At 43.7% G+C, this 17,500-nt stretch overlaps 1 protein-coding gene across 1 annotated transcript in view; it reads right to left on the bottom strand.

The window, feature by feature from the left end:
• Positions 1 to 1,740: 1,740 nt before the first annotated feature.
• LOC135089485 (calcium-activated potassium channel slowpoke-like) overlaps positions 1,741 to 17,500 on the bottom strand; it is a 99,579-nt gene continuing 83,819 nt past the window's right edge. Inside the window, exon 2 of the mRNA XM_063985062.1 lies at positions 1,741 to 1,869. Within this exon, the coding sequence (XP_063841132.1) occupies positions 1,840 to 1,869 (30 nt within the window). The 3' untranslated portion in view covers positions 1,741 to 1,839. The remainder of the gene's footprint in view (positions 1,870 to 17,500) is intronic.

Genomic DNA, 17,500 nt, shown 5'->3' with positions numbered 1-17,500 from the left:
CCACAGCCCCACTCATAAACCAGGCCAGTTCTCCAAAAGTCATATGTTGCAAAAATAAAAAAATAAATAAAATAAAAATAAAGGGGAAAAATACTATTAAAAATCCTCCCCCTGTAAAAAAATAAATAAAATAAAAAAAAATAATAATAATGAAAAAAGTCAAGCCAGTTCCCCTCTTAAAATTCAGAATAAAAAATATGGAGATTAATTCAAATATCACTTACTTTTTACCTCAACCCTTTTACTGCTAATGGCAATATGACTCTTACAAATCTGAGCAACACTGGACATTTTAACTTTGCAAAAATAACTACATATACTGAAATATTCCTTACGTACTCGATCACTCCTTTTAAGAACACAAGAACAGAAGAAAATAAGGGAAGGTGCAAGAAGCCATCAGACCTAGACGTGGCAGTCCCTCTATCAACCATGTCTACCTATTTGCTCCTATCATCCTCATCCATAAATTGGTGTACCTTCTTTTAAACCTCCTTAATAACTTTTGTAGCTAATAGCCTTCCAAAAAAATTATGTAGTAAACTTGTACTTAATGACATATAAACCTCAAGAAACCATAGCAGTGGACAGGTGAAGGTAAACTATAAGAAAAATACGCATTAAACCCTCAAAAAATAAACCAAACTAAACAATGAAAGATCAACATACAATCTCCTCCTTAGTACTTTCAGCTAAATGCCGAAGAGAAAGTAAATAAATTAGCTAAAAAAAAAAAAAAGGAAAAAAAAAAGTACCATCCTCCTTCACCTCCCCAGCACTCTCACCTGCGTCCTAATTAATAAGATACACAACCCCCGCCTTACCTGTCCAATTACCTGTCTGGAGCCGCCGCGGTGTTGTGTTGGTGTTGATGAAAGGGAGTGCTGGATTAAAGGAGTAAAGAGAATTAGTAAAGAGGGGGAAAATGAGGAAAAGTACTCAGGAAAGATCAATGTCTTCCCCCTCAGCTGCTTGTCACGAGGAGGAAGAGGAGGAGGAGGTAGAGAAAGGGAAGGAGGAGGGCAATAAAAAATTCATCTCTTCTATGCATTTAATTTTACCTTTCCTTTAAGAAGCGAAGAGGAAGAAAGATAAAAAAAAGAAGAAAACATTAAAATTTCTCATCTCTCTATAACAGGAGAGAGAGAGAGAGAGAGAGAGAGAGAGAGAGAGAGAGAGAGAGAGAGAGAGAGAGAGAGAGAGAGAGAGAGAGAGAGAGAGAGAGAGAGAGAGAGAGAGAGAGAGAGCAAAATACTAAGTAAGGAGGGAGAGATGAAGGAAGCAGGGAGATGAGGGTAAGAGGACAAAGGGAGAGAATAAAGGATAGGAATTAGATAACAGATCACGAGGATTAGGAGAACAAGAAAGAGAGAAGGGAAAGAGGGTGAAAACAATTAAAAAGTATAAAGACAGGATAACTTGGAAGGAGTAAAGATAAAAAAAAGAATGGACGAAGGATGGATTAGAGAGAGAGAGAGAGAGAGAGAGAGAGAGAGAGAGAGAGAGAGAGAGAGAGAGAGAGAGAGAGAGAGAGAGAGAGAGAGAGAGAGAGAGAGAGAGAGAGAGAGAGAGAGAGTACGCCAGGAAGACTCAAGCAATAAAACACATTAAACAAAACAAAAGAAAGCAAGAAAAGAAGAAGAAAGAAGCTTAACACGCAGGATGGAGGAAGAAGAAAGCAGGAAAAAGGAAAAAAAAATGTTAAAAGTGTTGTGTAAAAAAAGAACCCCAAAAAAGTGAGTGTGGGTGAATATAGGTGAGGAAATATAAGATACGAGGATATGAAAGTGTAAGTGTGATGTAGGTGTGTGTGAGAGAAGATCAGGAGAGCGTTGGAGGTTACCTGGAGACGCTGATCATCACACTCACCTGGAAAGACACAAAGAGGAACATTATTACCGACGGGTACAAGAAGGTGGAGCATATTAACCCTTCCACTACTAGTTAATCTTTTCCTTAATCATCTACACCTTGAAAATGACTTATATTTTTGTACTATTCCTTTAAAAGTTAACTTCTGTTGCTTAGGAAAGACGAAATTAACTTTACAATTTTGTTCTTGGTGTACATGCAAATAATTTATTAGAGTGATCTCAATAGTAATAAAGGATGACCATAACAGTAAAGGGTTGATAAGGAAGTCATTGCGTTAAAAACAATTGTAGCTCTCATTTAGAAACAGTCATGGCTTGTGATGTGCAAGAGAAAGGATTTAATTAATAATCTAGCTAAAAAGTAGATATGAAACTTTACATATTCAATTTTACTTATTCTACTTAAAAAATAAATAAATAAAAAATCCAAGACACTTCACAATTTAAATTCGGACTTGCTTTTGACCCGTTTTCTTTGGAGACCGCCCTTCCTTTTTATCAGGTTCGTTGTCCTTAGCCAGATTCTTTCTTACATAATAAAAAATAAATAAATAAATAAATAAAAAAGGACAATAGCAGGTGGGGACAGTGAATGTACCTTTATGACCTTCAGGATGCAGTGTTTCAAGGTGCTCGGGGTGGAGGTGCAAAAATCAAACATTCAGACGCGCACATCCTGGTCCGGGTCACGACAAGGAAAACACATGGGAGAAATAAGAAGGGAAAAGCCGCCGCCCTCAGAAAATAAAACAAACAAAACAAATCTATGAATCCAAGGAATATAAAACACACACACACACACACACACACACACACACACACACACAATACCATCCCATGCAAACATCGCACCGCCACCACCACCCCTAAGAAGAAGAAGAAGAAGAGCAACAACAACAACAACAACAACAACAACAACAACAACAACAACCACTTTTCAATGATTCCACACCTATCACCTGTATTAAGAAGGATAAGTCGACAGAACCAGAACCAGAAGAGGAGGAGGAGGAGGAGGAGGAGGAGAAGGAGGAGGAGGAGGAGGAGGAGGAGGAGGAGGAGGAGGAGGAGGAAGAGGAGTTAGCGCAGATTTAAAGTCAGAGAAGGAAACGGATTGTAGCGTGACGGTTTTATGAGCGTGTGTGTGTGTGTGTGTGTGTGTGTCATGTCGTCCGTCACGCAAGAGGCACAACCACCTCTTCTGACGCAGCGGGAAGGAGAGATTGAACATTTGACGCGGCAATGTGTCTTCTTCCTTGCCTCGCTCGCTTGATGCCTACTGGGGGAGGGACGGTGACGAGGGAAGGGCCTTGGTGAGGGAGAGGAGGGGAAGAAGGATGCTGGAGGGAAGAAGGAAGAAGGGAGGATGCTGGGGAAGGGAGGATAACGAGGGAAGGATGCTGGTGACGGAGAGGAAGAAGAAGAGATGCTGGAAAGGGATGGGAAGAAGAAGAGGAGACAGAAGAAGAGATGCTTGAGAGGGATGGGAAGAAGAAGAGGAAACAGAAGAAGAGATGCTGGGAGGAGAATGGGAGGACGGTAAAAAAGAAAATGTGGAGAGGAAAGGAAGGAAAGAAGGAAAGAAGGAAGGAAGGAAGGAAGGAAGGAAGGAAGGAAGGAAGGAAGGAAGGAAGGAAAGAAGGAAGAAAGGAAGGAAGGAAGGAAGAATGCTGGAGGAAAGAGGAAAGGTAGAAGGGAAAATGCTGGAAAAGAGAGGAAGAAGAGGAAGAAGGGATGCTGCAGGGGAAAGGAAGGAGAGGACGAAAGGAAGGAAGGATCCTGGGGATAAGAGGAAAGATAAAGGAAGAAGAAACAAAAAAAAAAGATATTGGAGAGGAAGAAGGGGAAGGATGAGAGGAAGAAGAAATAGAGGAGAAGAAGGAACGATACTGGAGAAGGATGAGAGAGGGGAAGAAGATATAAAGGATGCAAGAGAGGAGAGGAAAACAGGGATAGTGTGGGTGGATAAAGATTGGATAAGAAACGGGAGGAGAACAGAAAGAATGGATGAAGGAGGGATGATGAGTGTGAATGAGAAGAAGGACAAGGAAGAAGGGACGAAGGAAGGAGAGAAAGAGATGTGGAGATAAAGAAGGAAGAAGAAATAAAGGAAGAATGCTGCAGAGTGAATATGGGATAAAGAAAAAGAAATAAGGGATGAAGGAAGGAATGAAAGGAGATAGAAGAAAAAGGAATGAAAGAAGATTGAAGGAACAAGAAATAAGGGATGAAGGAAGATGGTGATGAGAGGGAAACAAGAAGGGATAGCGAGAAAATGATGCTGCGGATGTGTGAATGAGAGAGAAGACAGTAAGAAGGGATGAGGTGAACGAGGGAGATGAAGGAAGGGAGATGCAGGGAAGAATAAGAATAAATAGACACAGAAAGGAAAAAGATGAGGATGAAAACTGTGCTGTTATCTCTTATTAGCACTAGAGAAGAGTAGAAATTATGTTAAGGTTAAGTTAGATTAGGTTAGGTTACGTAAGGTTAGGTTAGCTTAAATTAGGTTAGGTTACGTAAGGTTTGGTTAGGTTACGTTAGGTTAGGTTAGATTAAAACTTACACAATATGGTGAAAAAATAAAGAAAATTAAAACTCCGCCATTCTATCTCTCTTATTAGTAGTTAGTGAACAAATTAAGTTGAGTTACACGGAGAAAGGTGAAAGAAAAGGAAAGTGAATATGAGGAAAATGAAGAGAGACCCAATTAAGACTCCTGGAAACTATTTAATCATCTCTTAATAAAAAGCAAAAATTATATTAAGGGTTATGGAGGTAAAAAAAAGAGCCAGTCAATCAAGAGTCCATCAAGAGGCACCGACCGAGGAGGGGCTGTGGGTGGAGAGGCTGTAGGTGGAGGGAGTGTGGGTGAACTATGAGTGGAGGGACTGTAGGTAAACTGGGTGGAGGGGCTGTGTGGTGGAGGTGATGTGGGTGGAGAAGCTGTGGGTGGAGGAGCTGTGGGTGGAGGAACTGTGGGTGGAGGAGCTGTGGGTGGAGGAGCTGTGGGTGGAGCTGTGGATGAACTGTGAGTGGAGGGGCGCCAGAAGAAAAGGCGAGTCCATCTCATCCACATTCACTCAAAACTCCACCACTACATTCTGATTCGGTCCACGCCACAGCCTCTCTCTCTCTCTCTCTCTCTCTCTCTCTCTCTCTCTCTCTCTCTCTCTCTCTCTCTCTCTCTCTCTCTCTCTCTCTCTTTTCTGGGCTTATATGCTATATTCTCCTTTTGTTGAGCCCTCTTCTTATTCTCCCTCCTCCTCCTCCTCCTCCTCCTCCTCCTCCTCCTCCTCCTCCTCTTCTTCTTCTTCCTCCTCCAGGCTGTTTCCGCACAAGTAATTTTCTTCTTCACTGAATTTTTAGCCAGAGGGAGATGGAGTGTACGCTTGGCTTGTTTGTTTGTTTGTTTGTTTGTTTGTTTGTTTGTTTGTTTGTTTGTTTGTCTGTTTACTTGTTTGCTGCCTGATGTGATGATACTTTACATGAGAGTAACGACAATGATGATAAAAATAACAATAATAATAATAATGGTAAGACAAAGAAGAAGATCAACAACAACAACAACAACAACAACAACAACAACAACAAGAACAACAACAACAACAACAACAACAACATCATCATCAACCATCACATCTCATCTGTCCCGCCTGACGCAACAACAACAACAACAACAACAACAACAACAACAAGATCAGTAAGTAAATAAAACAATATATCAGGTTTAAAATTTATTAGATAATGCAACTAGTGACCAAATTATGTAACGTTCAGTATCTCTCTCTCTCTCTCTCTCTCTCTCTCTCTCTCTCTCTCTCTCTCTCTCTCTCTCTCTCTCTCTCTCTCTCTCTCTGCAATACTCAACACTAATAACTACAACATTATTTTCTTGTTTTTCCCTTCATCTTCCTTCCCTCACAAGCTCATTTTCTGCTGCCTGCTTCCCTCACCTTCCTCATATTGCCGTAATGAGGTCAAGGCTTCCACACACACACACACACACATGCAAAAACAAACAAGCTTCATCATCATTAATTATCTCATTTCCTTTCTCCTGATTTTTCTCTGCCTTTTTTTTTCCCCCTTTTGATGGAAAATGAGATGTCAAGATGAGACCCGTCAGCTGTGTGTGTGTGTGTGTGTGTGTGTGTGTGTGTGTGTGTGTGTGTGTGTGTGTGTGTGTGTGTGTGTGTGTGTGTGTGTGTGTGTGTGTTTCGCCTTTTGGTCTATCTAATCTTAGTTTTAATATTTTCTTTTTTTTTCTTTTCTTTATCTTTTCTTTTTGAATGAGGTAAATTTTGAGCAGGAAAATTGTGGATCTTTCTTCTTTCGCTTTATTGCATGGTATTATGAGGAGGAGGAGGAGGAGGAGGAGGAGGAGGAGGAGGAGGAGGAGGAGGAGGAGGAGGAGGAGGAGGAGGAGGAGGAGGAGGAGGAGGAGGAGGAGGAAACAAGGAAGACCCAAGGAAGAAAAATGAAAGAAAATTTCAGAATAAGACATCAAAGTGAGTAATGAAATATGACTCTCTCTCTCTCTCTCTCTCTCTCTCTCTCTCTCTCTCTCTCTCTCTCTCTCTCTCTCTCTCTCTCTCTCTCTCTCTCTCTCTCTCTCTCTCTCTCTCTGTCAATACGTACAGGGGAAATAGACTGAAACAAATTTCTGTGTTGTGTGAAATATTGTGCTTAATATTGCGAATCCTTTCCTTGACTCTCACGTTTAAGTTGCCAGGAAGTTTTGTAACAAAGGACGTAAATATATCGTTGATAAATGGATCAGTGTGAATTATTAATGGGAGAGAAAGGAAGAGTGAGAGAGTAAGAAGAGAGAGAGAGAGAAAGTTTCAGTGCTTTTATTGACTTCATTAATATTACAATACTCTCTCTCTCTCTCTCTCTCTCTCTCTCTCTCTCTCTCTCTCTCTCTCTCTCTCTCTCTCTCTCTCTCTCTCTCTCTCATTAGACGGTAAGGGAGATTAAAGAGAAAACTTAGAGGACAAAACAGCATTAATAACAGCCAGGAGTCGCATTAAGGAGCCTCAAGACAGGTGCCCCTCATTACAAGTCACCAGGTGTAACATTCTCCCGTGTGTACTTAGCCTAACCTCAAATCTTCCAGCTCATCCCTACACTAATACCACCATACACTCCACTCATACCCTCTCTATTCATGTTTCCCACTTATTTTCAAGCCTTATACCCAATCACTCTCTCTCTCTCTCTCTCTCTCTCTCTCTCTCTCTCTCTCTCTCTCTCTCTCTCTCTCTCTCTCTCTCTCTCTCTCTCTCACAGCTTCTCATCTCCCATTCATCACTTCTTACTCATCTTCCAATGGTCAATTTTTTAATCCGAAGTTACTCAAAATTCAGAAGTCCTTGCGTGGATTCAGATTCTCAGCTTGCCGTCAGTATCCTTCACGACACTCCAGTGAAGGGAAAGGAACGGAGGAAAAGGAGGAAAAGAGGGAGGAAAAGGGGCAGGAAAAGAGAGAAACTGAGGAAGGAATGGAAATGTAAGAGGAGAGTTGGAGAATGTTTAGTTTAAGAAAGAAATGGAAAGAAAGAAAAGAGAAGAGGAGGAGGAGGAGGAGAAGAGGTGGAAAAGGAGGACACTCAACGCACGCAAGAACCATTAAACTTTGAAAACTATTAAGTCCAGTCGATATATTTACTGCATTCTCTCTCTCTCTCTCTCTCTCTCTCTCTCTCTCTCTCTCTCTCTCTCTCTCTCTCTCTCTCTCTCTCTCTCTCTCTCTCAATTAAGCCTCGTTATGCTAATCGCCTCCATAAATCGATCAGGTGTACGTAGAAAGGTGTTTCAACAAATCACCCATTATTTTACGTTACCTTTATTTACACCTGTCAGTTTTACACTCACTGCTTATTCAATTTTTATTCTTATCCCTGTGTGGTTGTTAGCTAGTTGTGTGAACGAGTGAATGAGCGAGACTTGTGTGAGGCATGAATACGTGTATGAGTGAACGAGCTAGGTTTCAGTCATAAGTGTTAAGTTGAAGTGCGCGGCCTGGCGCCGAGAGATCACCTACCTCCAGCCTTCTGTTCACACCTTCTGTGAATAAACACCTGCACTGTTACCTGCGTTTCCTGTGCCCCTGCTGGTCAAGAGTCGAACATGGCGCAGTGAGTAGGATCAGGACAAGGCTGCAGTGGGTACGGCGCAGAATGGAGAAGCAGTTGGAGGCGCTGGCTGCCCTGCTAGCGCGACAGTCGGAGCAGAGTCAGGCTCTGCTAGCGCGACAGTCGGAGCAGAGTCAGGCTCGCGAGGAGCGTTTAACCCAGCTGCTGGAGAGAGTGGGGACACAAGCTCCCAGTCGCACCACGGCGAGCAATGAAGGCGAAACCACAGCCCGCAGCACGTCTACCCAGGGCGCGAGGTTCCCGACGTCCGCCACCATCATTCCTCACTTAACGGCGTCAGCATCTTTACGTGAGTTCGACACGTGGCGCCATAAGTTTGAAGGATACGTAACCCTCGCCAGGATAGACTGTCTCTCCTGGCTGAGCAGAGGGCGGCACTCGCTGCTGTCCTAGACGACGAGTGGACCCGTACACTTCGCTACGGGATAAGCTTACCGAGAGACGCGGAGTTAAGAACCATCCTCGATGCAATGTGTGAGTACCTGCGAAGCCAGCGCAACATCATCATGGATAGAAGAGACTTCTACTCCCGCGTGCAAGAAACGCAAGAAGGTTTTGACGACTTTTTATGTGCTGTAAAGGAAATCGCCAATTTCTGTGACTTTTGCGACCAGTGCATAAACCATCAGCTGCGTGACAGAATTGTCGTTGGGACACGAGACGAAGTGGCTCTGAAACGCATGCTGGAAAACAAGAAACTCACCCTTGAAAACGCCATAGATATTTGCAGAGCATCAGAGAGCGCTAACCAGTGTAGTGCAGTACTAAGGGGCGGCTCTCACTCTTCGAGCCATGGTGTGAACGCTGTCTCGAACTACAGGAAGGGCAGTTTCGGGGGCTCAAGCCCCACGGGCTGTTATCGTTGTGGCAAAGATTGTCGCAGTGACAAAAGGGGATGCCAGGCAATAGATAAAGTGTGTCGTAACTGCGGGAAAAGAGGGCATTTTGCGAGTGTATGTCAGCAGACAGTGAGGAAACGACGAGGAGCTTCGAGGAGTTCCTCAACTGTCTCTCCTCATCGCGGTGCAGGCCCGAGGCGGGGAGCCAGTGCCAGTGTATACCAGCTCTTATCAGGCGTATACACAAAGACGGTGACGGCACGACCTGCGCCCCAGGTGCTCATTACCGCCACACATCCCGCTGGAAGAGACAAGATTACGTGGACTCCTGACTCTGGGGCCGAAACGACCGTTATTGGCCTCGACACGGCAACACTCCTTGGAATCCCGCCCTCCAGCTTGGCGCCCGCTGATGGTGATGGACTTTATGCTGCCGGTAATCACCCCCTCACCTGTGTAGGAACTTTCTCGTCGCACTTGCAACTGGGCGACAGGGAAGCTGAGACTGTTGTGAGCGTGGTGAAGGAGGTGAAGGGGCGCTGCTTAGCTGGTACGATTCCATCGCTCTCGGAATCCTCCCCGAAGATTTTCCGGCTCAAATCCGACCGCTACGCAGGGAAGAACAGCACACCGGCAACAGCTCCATCAAGTACCCGACCGCCTCGCAGCCACCTCTATCTACGCCCACAGAAGTGATCAGCTGGCCTCATTCCTACGACCCAACGCCACAGCAGCGTGCGGGGCACGCTGCTGCTGTGATCAAGGCCTTTCCCAGCGTCTTCGAAGCAAAGGAAGGTTTACGTGCAATGGCTGGTGGATCCATGGCCATCGAGTTGACAGACGACGCTCGACCCTTCGCCGTAACAGCATCTCGTACAATCCCTAAGGGATCGACACACTGTGTGCCCGACGCCCTCTCACGTGCTCCAGTACAGGACCCAGTGGAGGAAGAGGATGCTGCTACTTCTGGTGACCTCGACCCTCTCCACTCAGCGGTCATCTCAGCGTTATCTGCCACCAATGAGGACGGCGTCCGCTTAGCACCACTCCAGGATCAGACTGTGGAAATGGTACGTGCCGCAGCAGCAAGAGACGGGGAGTACTGCTTGCTCAAGAACGTCATCATCGAGGGCTTCCCTGATCATTGCCACGACCTCGATCACCGCTTGCGTACGTACTGGCCGGTGCGCAGTCTGCTGGCCGTAGACGACGACCTGGTGGTTTACGGGCCGAGGCTTCTTATTCCTCACAGCCTCCGCCGAGAAACACTAGAGCGACTCCATGACAGTCATCAGGGGATGGAGCGCACCAAGCGACGGGCCCGACAAACGGTGTACTGGCCTGGTATGGACAGAGACGTTGAGAACGTCGTTTCTGGATGCTCACTATGCCGTCCACTCCTACCAAGCCAAGCCAACGAACCTCTCTGGCAGGACACGGACACACCCAGCAGGGTGTTTGAGTCAGTTTCTGCAGACTACTTCCACGCAGCAGGCCGTACATACCTCGTGTATGTAGATCGCTTGTCTGGGTGGCCTCACGTGTCTGCATGCTCACGTCCAGCATCGGCTGATCAGCTCGTTCGTGTCCTTCGGGGTGTGTTCGCCGACACGGGCGTGCCTGTTCTCCTGAGGACTGACGGTGGACCGCAGTTCACTTCTTCATCGGTACGGCGCTTCCTGGCTCGATGGGGGGTGGAGCATCGTGTATCTTCACCTCATTATCCACGCTCCAATGGTCACGCCGAGGCAGCGGTCAAGTCCGTGAAGAAGCTGATCCTCACGACCACACAGCAGGGACACCTGGACGAGGATGCGTTCGCTCGCGGGTTGCTGGAACTGCGCAACACTCCGAGGGCGGAAGGGCGATCACCAGCACAAGTCCTCTTCGGTCATCCTATGAGGTCCTGTGTCCCGGCTCATCATCGCTCATACGCTCAGCAGTGGCAGCGCGCTGCTGATGAGTGCGACGCCAAGGCAGAGCGACTGAGGAAGAAAGCGAAACTTCGCCACGACGCGTCCGCCCGTACTCTTCCTCTCCTGCACCTCGGTGGCCACGTCGACGTTCAAGATCACACGACAGGCCTCTGGGATCGCCTGGGTGTCATCGTGGCTGTTGGGCGAAGGAGAGACTACCTCATCAAGATGGGCAGCGGTCGCGTGATGTGGCGTAATAGAAGACACCTACGCCCACACAGACCTCTTGCTCCCCTTCCTGTCGAGCAGCACACCGCTCATGGCGGTGCAGCGCTTCAGCATCAGGGTCACGAGGAACACCACCATCCCGGCAGCCCGGAGCATCAGGGTAACGGGGTACACCGTGGCCGAGAGCAACCAGAGCGTCGAAGCAGCCGACAGCGTAGGGAGCCGAGACGACTGCAGGTGCGGTGGCACCGTAGCACCTACGATTAGTCGTACGTGTTCATTGTACGCTGTGTTTGTTTTGTGTATATGAACCGTGTTTTCTGTACTTCAATCATTGTAACTTTGTTTCATGTGTTACGGTAGCCATAACAAAGATAAGGAATCTTCCTTATGTCTCGGGGGAGGTGTGTGGTTGTTAGCTAGTTGTGTGAACGAGTGAATGAGCGAGACTTGTGTGAGGCATGAATACGTGTATGAGTGAACGAGCTAGGTTTCAGTCATAAGTGTTAAGTTGAAGTGCGCGGCCTGGCGCCGAGAGATCACCTACCTCCAGCCTTCTGTTCACACCTTCTGTGAATAAACACCTGCACTGTTACCTGCGTTTCCTGTGCCCCTGCTGGTCAAGAGTCGAACAATCCCCTTTAATTTCCAGGTATTCCGTTTTCTGTTCATTCACATATTTATATCTGTCATGTTTTGTGTATCTAGTTCTTTTTCCATTTATCTATCTGTCTTCTTCTTTAACCTGCTGTTGTTGTTGTTGTTGTTGTTGTTGTTGTTGTTGTTGTTGTTGTTGTCGTTGTTGTTGTCGTTGTTGTTGTTGTTATTGTTTTTGTTGTTTTGATTCCTCCATCGTGCATTTGTGCATTTACCTTCTTATTTTTATCTATCTGTCTCTTCTTCTTCTTCTTCTTCCTCCTCCTCCTCCTCCTCCTCCTCCTCCTCCTCCTCCTCCTCCTCCTCCTCCTCCTCCTCCTCCTCCTCCTCCTCCTCCTCCTCCTCCTCCTCCTCCTCCTCCTCCTCCTCCTCCTCCTCCTCCTCCTCCTCCTCCTCCTCCTCCTCCTCCTCCTCCCGTATTTGTGGATTTTCTTCTTTCATCTATCTGCTTTCTCTTCTCCTCGTCCTCCTCCTCCTCCTCCTCCTCCTCCTCCTCGGTGCTCACTTTATATCATATGGTGCAGTTTTTCACAAAGAACTCGTAAAGGTCAAAAGGTCTGATGCCATTTGCTCTTCCTTTGTGTGCTTTTGTGTTCCTCCTCCTCTTCTTCCTCCAAACCTTTATCATCATCATCATCATCATCATCATCCATCCACTTTCTAATATCAACTTCCTCCTTCCGACCTTCATCGTCATCTCCTCCTCCTCCTCCTCCTCCTTCTTTTTCTTCTTTCTTTTTCTTCCTTTTCCTTGCTTATTCTTCTCCCTCGTCCTCTTGGTTTTTTTTTTCCTTTTCCTTTTACTTTTCATCTCTTCTTTCTACATAACCACCATTTCTTTCTCCTTTTTTCATCTTCTTTCTCCTCCTCCTCCTTCTCCTTCTCCTCCTCCCTACCACCACCACCACCACCACCACCACCACCACCACCACCACCACCTCCCACACCGTGAATTCTTTCGTGCTCCGCCTAACTTCCACAAGGGAAAAGGGAGGCTGGGCTGGGATGGAAGGCTGCAGTCACCGGCCGCCATGATGAGGGACCGGCACGCAGAGGCAGGCAAGAGAGGCGGCAGGTAGCAAAGGCAAGGACGCAGGTAAGGAGGGAGAAAAGATACGAGGGAGCCTGAGGGAGAGAATGCGCGGGAGAAGGGAAGGGAAGGGAAGGTAGGAATGGAGGGTAAAGGGTGGAAGAGAAGGGAGGTTAATAAATGATGCAGATGATAGAGAGAGAGAGAGAGAGAGAGAGAGAGAGAGAGAGAGAGAGAGAGAGAGAGAGAGAGAGAGAGAGAGAGAGAGAGAGAGAGAGAGAGAGAGAGAGAGAGAGACAGTACGATAAGCAACACATAAAACGAAAGTAATGAAAACCAATAAACAGAAAAAAAATAGAAAAAAAACTAAGGAAATAGAAATGCAAAACCAAAACACACAAGAAAATAAAAATTACAACACAACACGAAAAAAAAATAAATAAAATAAAATACACCAAAAGAAATACAAAAAATATAAAAAAACTGACAAAAAAAACAAAACAATTAAATAAACACAACACAAGATTGAGAACATGGACAAAAATAGATAAACAGAAAGACAGGTAAAAAGATAAACAGGTAACAAGGTAGACATTCAACAAGGTAGACATTCAACAAGGTAGACAGATAAACATGAAGACAGGTAAGAAGATAGAAAGATAAACAGGAAGACAGGTAAAAATGAGGTAGATAAACAGGTAGGGAGAGTTAAATGAGTAATAAAGAAAGAGAATGGGAAGATATGAAACAGGCTGAGGCAGGTTAAGGTAGGCAAATAAAAGAAAGGGAAGAGGAACGAGGCAGGTGCGAGAATAAATTAGGCAGTTTTGGAGAAAAGAGCAAATAAGATCGTTAGGGAAGGAAAAAAGTTTTGAAAGGATTAAATCAGGGAAAAAGATTGAGAGATAACGAAAAATAAAGAAATATGAAAAAAAAGTAGGAAAAATGTATGCAAGAATATAGAACACTAAAAATACTACAGAGCATCAAAGGAAGAGGATGATAAAAGAAAAAATAAAGAGAAATGTTAGAGAAGAGGTTAGGAAAGAAAGGAGGGAGGAAAAAGAAAAAAAGGAAGGAGATGCATTACAGGCAAAAGGGAAGGAGAAGAGGAGGAGGAAGAAGAAGAAGAGGAAGAGGAAGACAAAAACGGCAGAAATTACGTCATTCTTTCAAAAAATATTACACTTCTACCACCACCACCACCACCACCACCACCGCCACCGCCGCCATATTGCTGTTCCTGAAGATACTTTTACTTTTTTGTCTTCCTTCCCTCCATTATCTGCTTTCTTTTCTCTTTTTTTTTTCTTTTCTCTGGCAATATCTCATTTTTTTTGGATTCCTTGGTTTCTTTCGCCTATATCTTCTGGTAATATTTTTCTTTCCTTATCTTTTCCCTCTTCTATTTCTTCTCTCTATTCATCCTTCTTCCAATCATATTCATCTTTCTTTTTTCATATTTCCATCACTCATTATCTTCAGTCTTTTTTTATCTAGATTTATTCCGTTTTCTTCTTTTTTTCTTATTTTCTCATTCATTGCTTCTTCTCTTCTGTTTCTTCTACATATTCCTCTTCCTTCGAACCGTTCTATCTATCTTTCTTTCCTATTTCCACATCTTTAATTATCTTTTAGTCATGTTTCTCCTACGTTTATTCTATCTTTGTTTTCATTCTTCCTACTTTCTCATTCTTTGTTTCTTTTTTTCTTCTATTCCTTCTATCTATTTTTTTCTTACTTACAACTGTCTATTATCTTCCTTTTTTTTTTCATTTCCACAACATTCATCACCTTGTCATTTTTTTTTTTTTTTTTTTACGAATATTTCACCTTCAATTTCAGTCTTTTTAATTTCCCTCAGTACTTTCCTTTTAATATGGTTTTCTCTCCTTCCTCCGTTCCCTCACCACCTCCGCTTTCTTCCCTCTCCCCTCAAGCGCCCATTTTTAACAGTATCCCTTACAATCCCTCCACCATTTTCTGCACTTCTTTTCTCCTAGCAGCCTCGCATTCCAACTCCTTCCCTCCTCTCCTCCTTATTCACTTCTCTCGTCCACCTGCCCTCCTCTCTCTCTCTCTCTCTCTCTCTCTCTCTCTCTCTCTCTCTCTCTCTCTCTCTCTCTCTCTCTCTCTCTCTCTCTTCCCTCTTTCTGAAATATGTATTGGAAAAACCTACAAGACCCACGCCCATTTTTGTGAAAGTATGCTCGTAAAGAAAACGAAAACGAAAGAAAATGGGAAATATACATTGGGATGCACTGGAAGATGCTATATGTATACTCAGTAATGTATAAACTCTTCCTCATGTACTTGTATATTTTCTCAGTGTCCTCAGTTTACTTTTAAAGCCAAAAGATGATACTAAAATTGCACCAGCGATGTACGATAATGGTTCTGCCGGTACGACTCTCCTGCCGGCATCGTATGTTCTGGCTTGGTATCGAAAGCTGCATTTATAGGTGTCCAAAAATAGACTCCGTGCCAAAACTTGTGTTGGCATCGATAAAATTCCTCTCTGGGACAAAACACAACACTCACCACCAGAAAGCTGTATAAAGAAAACACATTACGAGTGAATGCGAAGCCGGAATGACTCGATCGCCCCAACAAATTATTTAGAAGAATGTCAAAAATAACTTTGTGGAAATTTCCTTTTCAACGTCAACGAGAGAGAAAAATAAATTTAAATAACCTAGACGCCAAAAATTAGTTATAGAAGTCAAACCACTCAAATCAAAAACACGAAAAGAAAAATACTTTAAATGGAATCCTAGACCATTCTCAAAACCCAAAATACGAGTACTCTCACGAATATCAAGACCGGAAAAAAAGGCACTTTCAATAACAACCAAAAATAATGTTAAAGCAAAAATCTTATCACTGATATTAATAATCAGTAACGAATTAAAAAAAAATAGGCTTCACTGGATGAAAGAAAAGTAGCATCAAGGCACTCCAGCTAACGTCAAAATCAAGGTTACACAAGACCAGCTTAATGATGTTTAAACTAAAATTCTCCTGCTAATGTCAAATATTTAAGAGCAAGTGAAAAAAATGCCTTTACTGAATAAAAAAATAAAACAAAAACATCAAAGCACTCCACCTAACGTCAAAAAAGTTACATAAGACGCAGCCTAACAATGTTAAAGCAAAAATCTTACTTATATAAAAGAAATCCAATATTAAGATAAAATAAAAAAAAGGCCTTCCTGAACGAAAAATAAGACAAAAGCATCAAAGAACTCCACCTAATGTGAAAACCATGTAACCTGACCTAACCTAACCTAACCTAACCTAACCTAACCTAACCCAACCTAACCTAGTCTAACCTAACCCAACCTAACCTAACCCAACCCAACCTAACCGAACCTAACCCCAACCTAACCTAACCTAACCTAACCAAAACCAACCTAACCTAACCTAACCCAACCCAACCTAACCCAACCTAACCTAACCTAACCTAACCCAACCCAACCCAACCTAACTTAACCTAACCGAACCCAACCCAACCTAACTTAACCGAACCCAACCCAACCTAACCTAACCTAACCTAACCCAACTTAACCTAACCCAACTCAATCTAACCTACCATAATCCAACCTAACCTAACCTACCACAACCCAACCCAACATAACCTAACCTAACCTCACCTCACCTAACCAAACATCCTATATAAAAAACAAACCCACTATTACACGGCTACACAACACAGCTACCAGTCGTCACGAATAATTCTAATTGAGATGCTACCCCTGCTTCCCTATTTCCTCGCCAGGCGCCTCCCCATCACAACAATACGTCAAGAATATACGAGGCAGGAGAGGCGAGGAGGGAGGAAACGTGGAGGTGGAAGCAGAAGGAGAAATGATAGAGGAAGGTGAGGAAACTAAAGAGGAGAGGTGTTCACTTCATCAATACCAAGAATTACTGTGCTGGGAAGTGGTAAAGATGTGTGATAAAGTAAAGCAAGCAATGTGTAAATAGAATAAGGAAGAATATATTGATGGTTCTTTAAATATAGGTAGATAAATAGATAGGTAGATAGATAAATTGCTTGACTGACAGATAGATATAGACAGATAGATAAACAGATAAATAGACAGACAGATTGATAGATAAAGATATATAAAAACTGTATAGACTGATATTATAGATAACCAGAAGAGAATTAAGAGAAAATAAGGAATAAGCAAACGATGAAACAAAGGAAGAAAAGAACAACGAGAGAGAGAGAGAGAGAGAGAGAGAGAGAGAGAGAGAGAGAGAGAGAGAGAGAGAGAGAGAGAGAGAGAGAGAGAGAGAAGCAACGTAAATATCAGTGGAGGGAAACTATTAAAAAAGAAAGAAAAGAAATAGAAAAAGAACTGGGAACACGACGCATTCATAAATTTCACATCAATACACGACCAAACTTCCAACACACAAAAAAAGGAAGAGAATATTAAAAAAAAAAAAAAAAAAAAAAAAAAAAACACGCACAATACGAATCGACCAATAAAACAAAACGTAGACAAAAACAACAAGAAAACCAATATATATAAACAAAACAAGACAACTTCCCTCAGCACACACACACACACACACACACACACACACACACACACACACACACACACACACACACATTTCATAACCAAAATCCACAAACTCCGTCACATTTTTATTTCCAGATACATAAGCAATACATTTTTCCTGGAATATTTAGAAGTCTCTCCACCCACTTCCCTTTCTCTTCTTCTTCTTCTTCTTCTTCTTCTCCTTGGGGAATCGGGGATGGAAGGGGACCGGGAGG

The sequence above is a fragment of the Scylla paramamosain genome, chromosome 33, assembly GCF_035594125.1.
Source record: "Scylla paramamosain isolate STU-SP2022 chromosome 33, ASM3559412v1, whole genome shotgun sequence".
Taxonomy (NCBI): Eukaryota; Metazoa; Arthropoda; class Malacostraca; order Decapoda; family Portunidae; genus Scylla; species Scylla paramamosain.
The sequence above is the reverse complement of the archived record's forward strand: the minus strand, read 5'-3'. Positions and strand labels throughout refer to the sequence as shown.